At 42.3% G+C, this 5,000-nt stretch overlaps 1 protein-coding gene across 1 annotated transcript in view; it reads right to left on the bottom strand.

The window, feature by feature from the left end:
- The window catches only part of st14a (ST14 transmembrane serine protease matriptase a), a 75,658-nt gene that overhangs the window by 25,064 nt on the left and 45,594 nt on the right, over positions 1 to 5,000 (bottom strand). Inside the window, exons 5-9 of the mRNA XM_061877860.1 lie at positions 3,648 to 3,814; positions 3,536 to 3,571; positions 3,237 to 3,471; positions 195 to 337; positions 16 to 119 (exon numbers count right to left, since the gene is read on the bottom strand). Coding sequence (XP_061733844.1) covers positions 16 to 119; positions 195 to 337; positions 3,237 to 3,471; positions 3,536 to 3,571; positions 3,648 to 3,814 — 685 coding nt within the window. The remainder of the gene's footprint in view (positions 1 to 15; positions 120 to 194; positions 338 to 3,236; positions 3,472 to 3,535; positions 3,572 to 3,647; positions 3,815 to 5,000) is intronic.

Below are 5,000 nucleotides of genomic sequence, written 5' to 3'. Positions count from 1 at the left end.
ATCCTTTGATGTTACCTTTATGGACCAGTGACAGGAGGTCCGAGGCGGGTAGTAGTTGGGGAAGTTGGGGGACATGAACCTGCCTTTGTCCCCTGTAAGCTGGCCGCCACACGTAGTTTCTGCGTTGAGAAGGGAAACAATCTCAGGGACACGTTTGCATCACCCCCCACGGCGAGCCCGGCGCCCTTTCCTACCTGCTCTGCCTTGCCGCACCTGCGAGACCTGCGCCCTGAAGCCCGGGTAGTTATTCTCGTCGTTGGTAGCCATGGTGACCAGCATGACGTTGCCGGAGGACATAAAGGTGAGGGGCTCGCTGGGCGAGTAGTAGCCGCACATCCTGTGGACAGAGCGTCAGGACTTGGATTAGGATGTGAGGATGTGGTCACTTTTGAATTCATCATGTGTGTCAAGATAACCCATACATGACAAAGGGATTGTTTCTTTTAGTGAATGACTATTATGGGTCATTTTCTATGCAGAAATCATCAAACAGCTAATACTCTAAGACGCACAGGTCAGCCATTTTGAAGGCTTTGACACCATTTTGTAATTTTTTTATTTCAGTCTGGAGAAGATGTCAAAAACAAGCACAAACGGCTGTGAGAAGCACGTTGTTGGTTAACCAAGGGTGACATCGTTTACACACAATACACAGCAGTGCCACATCGCTGCCTGTGCTTGAATCACACCTGTCACATGCTTAAAGGCCTACTGAAACCCACTACTACCCACCACGCAGTCTGATAGTTTATATATCAATGATGAAATATTAACATTGCAACACATGCCAGTACGGCTTTTTTAGTTTACTAAATTGCAATTTTAAATTTCCCGGGAGTTTTTTCTTGAAAATATTGCGTAATGATGACGTGTACGCTTGACGTCACAGGCTGTTAGGAATATGAGCGCTGCGCACGCACACAGCTAAAAGTCGTCTGCTTTAACGAAATATTTACACAGTATTTTGGAGATCTGTGTTGCTGAATTTTTTGCAAGTTGTTCAATTAATATTGGAGAAGTCAGAGTAGAAAGATGGAGTTGGGAAGCTTTAGCCTTTAGCCACACAAACACACAGTGTTTAAAATTCACAGAGGTGAAACTTTACTATGGATCAGAGCAGACATGGATCCCAACCGAATGTCAACCAGCAGGTTTCGGTGAGAAAATTGTGGTTAAAAAGTCGCTTCTTACCGGAGATCAGCTGAGCTTGTGCCGCACATAAAGCTGCCATCGACTTCCCTGAGACACTGCGCGTCAACACACGGCCGTGGACGTACACTTCCGACTATCAGGTACTGTTACACTCACTAAAAAACTAGCAACACAATAGAAAGATAAGGGATTTCCCAGAATTATCCTAGTAAATGTCTCTAAAAACATATGAATCCGTCTCAATGCAATCGCGTTTTTTTTTTTTTTCTAGTCCGTCGCTATCAATATCTTCAAACACGAATCTTTCATCCTCGCTCAAATTAATGGGGAAATTGTCGTTTTCTCGGTCCGAATAGCTGTTTTTGTTGGAGGCTCCCATTAAAATCAATGTGAATATGTGAGGAGCCCCCACACTTGTGACGTCATCGTCTGCGACTTCCAGTAAAGGCAGAGCTTTTCTCCTAGCACCGAAAGTTGTGAACTTTATCGTGGATGTTCTCTACTAAATCCTTTCAGCAAAAATATGGCAATATCGCGAAATGATCAAGTATGACACATTGAATGGACCTGCTATCCCCGTTTGAATAAGAAAATCTCATTTCAGTAGGCCTTAACGGTCCGGGGGCCAGATCAGGCCTGTCATATCATTCTAAGTGGTCCCTCACATCATTAACGTGGCCTGCCTTATCATTTAATGTTAAATTGACCTTCCATTTTATTTTAGTGGTCTGCCACATCATTCAACATGGTTTGCCATTTCATTAATGTGGCCCGGTATATCATTTTAGCGGTCTGGCAAGTCAGTTAATGTGGTCCACCACAATATTTACTATTTTAGTGGTGTGGCGCATGATTTAATGTGGTCTGACGCATATTTTCGTGGTCCAGCAAGTCATTTTATGTGGTTTGTCACTTAATTTAAATCGGATTGCCACATCATTTTAGGAGTCTGGCTTGTCATTGAATGTTGCCCAACACATCACTTACAATGTGGCCCATCACATCATTTAATGTGGTCCGCAACATTATTTTAGCAGTTCGGCACATAATTTTATGTGGTTTGCCACATCATTTAAATTAGCCTACCGCATCATTTATGTGGCCCGACTTGTCATTTAACACGGCCCGCCACATCATTTAAAGAGGACTGTCAGCTTATTTAATTTATGTGGCCTTGTCGTCTGATGTTAAATTAACCTGCCTTTTTATTTTAGTGGTCCGCCAAATTATTTAAGTGGCCCACCTTGTCGTCTGATGGTAAATTAACGTGCCACTTTATTTTAGTGGTCCGCCACATTATTTAACGTGGTCTGTCCCTTCATTTAACGTGGCCGGCTATATTATTCTAGCTGTCTGGCAAGTCAGTTTATGTGGTCTGCCACATTATTTAAATTGGCTTGCCATACTATTTTAGTGGTCTGGCACATAACTTTAGTGCTCATCGTCATTTCTGTAATATTATTTATTTCGCTAACTGCTTCTTTGCTATCGCTTTTACCATTATTTGTACATATCCTATGTGCTGATGTTGTTCTATTGTTGTTGCTGTTTTTGTTGTTACTGTTGTGTTTGCTGTTGTTTTTGTCTCTCTGTATAATCCCCCTCTTATCCCCACAATTTCCCCCTCTGTCTTCCTTTTTTTCTGGTTCTATCCATACATCAACTATATGATTTGACTGAGAAGCTGTACAGGACAAAAAAAAGAAATGGAAAAACAAATTTTTTTTTGTTCGTTTTTGTGAGATTCAAGTAGAAAAAACAAGACATCTAAAGAAAATGCCACTTTGATGAATGAGAAATAAAACCCACAATTAATTGTCATGATTATTGCAATAATACGGAATGCAAAATGTGCAAAGAAAGAGGCTCATAATTACGGGGTCCATGAATGCACCTCGCATTGGAGCTTGACCAGGGAGTTTTGTGTTGTTGTTGGGACTTTTTGCACAGACCTTTGAATTAATTTAGCCCGCATTACAGCAGGATAACCACTTATTCTTCCCGCCTTGTAACTACCGTTTACGTGGTCCTGTTCTGGACCCCGCTTTGAAAGGGCAAATAGAGGCACACGGCTTCTGACTCACTCTTGCAGGACGCTGGCCTCGATGGCCACCAGGGAGTTGTAGATCTTCACAAAGTCGTTGTTGCAGTTTTCCTCCAAGTTGAGAGTGTCAAAGTCCAGCTTGATGACGTAGTTGGGGTCCGCCCGCAGCTGCCACTGGATGAAGGTGTTGGGCGGGTAGGAGCTGTCGGGAAAGCCGGGGGACTTGATCTCGCCGATGTGGTTGCTCCTGGTGTGCTCGGAGAACCTGAAGAACCCTGAGAGGAGACAGAAGATGGAAGTGAGACTTGAACGCGCCGACGTAGACTAACAAACACTTACGACTGAATTGTGTGGATGTCAGTCTGGAATCAACTTCTGCACAGGGCGACAAAAGACACACGTTACCACCGTCCTGCGTGGAAAGGTTAGTTCGAGGTTTGCAAACCCAAACCTGAGGACACCACGTCTTCCAGGAGCAGGGAGTTCCCGGGTCTGTAGACACTGCGCTGCTCCTTGTCCACCAATTTGTCGATGGAGGACATGGCGCTGTCCACCGCCGCCTCCTGGCCAGTGGGAACGTTGAACTCCGACAAGTAGTAGGCGATGACGCTGCCCTCGCTGGGACGGGAGACATGATTGGTTGAGGAGGTCGCTAACGGCAACAATACATTTGGAGCTTCCGCTCACTTCCTACACACAATAAAGACGACGCTACGGCGGCTCGCATTGAAAGTGAAATACAGGAAGTCTTTCCTGCCTCTCACTCGGTAATCTAATACAACTGCACTGCAAAAAGTCAGTGTTCAAAAACAAGACAAAAATTAGGGGTATTTTCTTTGAACTAAGCAAAATTATCTGCCAATAGAATAGAACATTTGGCTTGTCAAAACTTTCCAAAACAAGTAAAATTAGCTAACCTCAATGAACCCAAAAATACATTAAAATAAGTATATTCTCACTAATAACAACTGTACTACTATATGAGTATGTAGTTTCTCTTGTTTCATTGAAAATAAAACAGCAAAGTCCATTTGAGCGTCATCTGTTTTAATATGAAGCACAATTGTGTCAAAGTCATGATTTTTTTTTTTTTCATGCTTAAAATAAGAATTTACTACTTTTATACTTGTGAGTGTTGATGACACAGCTTTGCAACAGTTGATATTCTAGTTTGAAGCATGTTCAACTCAGTATAGGTCGGGGGTCGGCAACCCGCGGCTCTTTAGCGCAGCCCTAGTGGCTCTCTGGAGCTTTTTCAAAAATGCATGAAAAATGGAAAAAGATGAGAGGAAAAAAATATAAAAAAATAATTTTTTGTTTTAATATAGTTTCTGTAGGAGGACAAACACGACACAAACCTCCCTAATTGTTATAAAGCACACTGTTTGTATTAAACATGCTTCGCTGATTCAAGTATTTGGCGAGCGCAATTTTGTCCTACTAATTTTGGCGGTCCATGAACTCACCGTAGTTTGTTTACATGTATAACTTTCTCCGACTTTCTAAGACGTGTTTTATGCCACTTCTTTTTCCGTATCATTTTGTCCAGCAAACGTTTAAGGTTGTGCATGAATGCACAAAAGTGAGTTTTGTTGACGTTATCGACTTGTGTGGAGTGATAATCAGACATATTTGGTCACTTCATGACTGCAAGCTAATCGATGCTAACATGCTATTTGGGCTAGCTATGTATACACATTGCATCATTATGCCTCATTTGTAGCTATATTTGACCTCATTTGGTTTCCTTTAAGTCCTCTTAATTCAATTTATATCTCATGACACACTATCTGTATGTAATATG

Source organism: Nerophis ophidion, linkage group LG18, assembly GCF_033978795.1.
Source record: "Nerophis ophidion isolate RoL-2023_Sa linkage group LG18, RoL_Noph_v1.0, whole genome shotgun sequence".
NCBI lineage: Eukaryota > Metazoa > Chordata > Actinopteri > Syngnathiformes > Syngnathidae > Nerophis > Nerophis ophidion.
The sequence above is the reverse complement of the archived record's forward strand: the minus strand, read 5'-3'. Positions and strand labels throughout refer to the sequence as shown.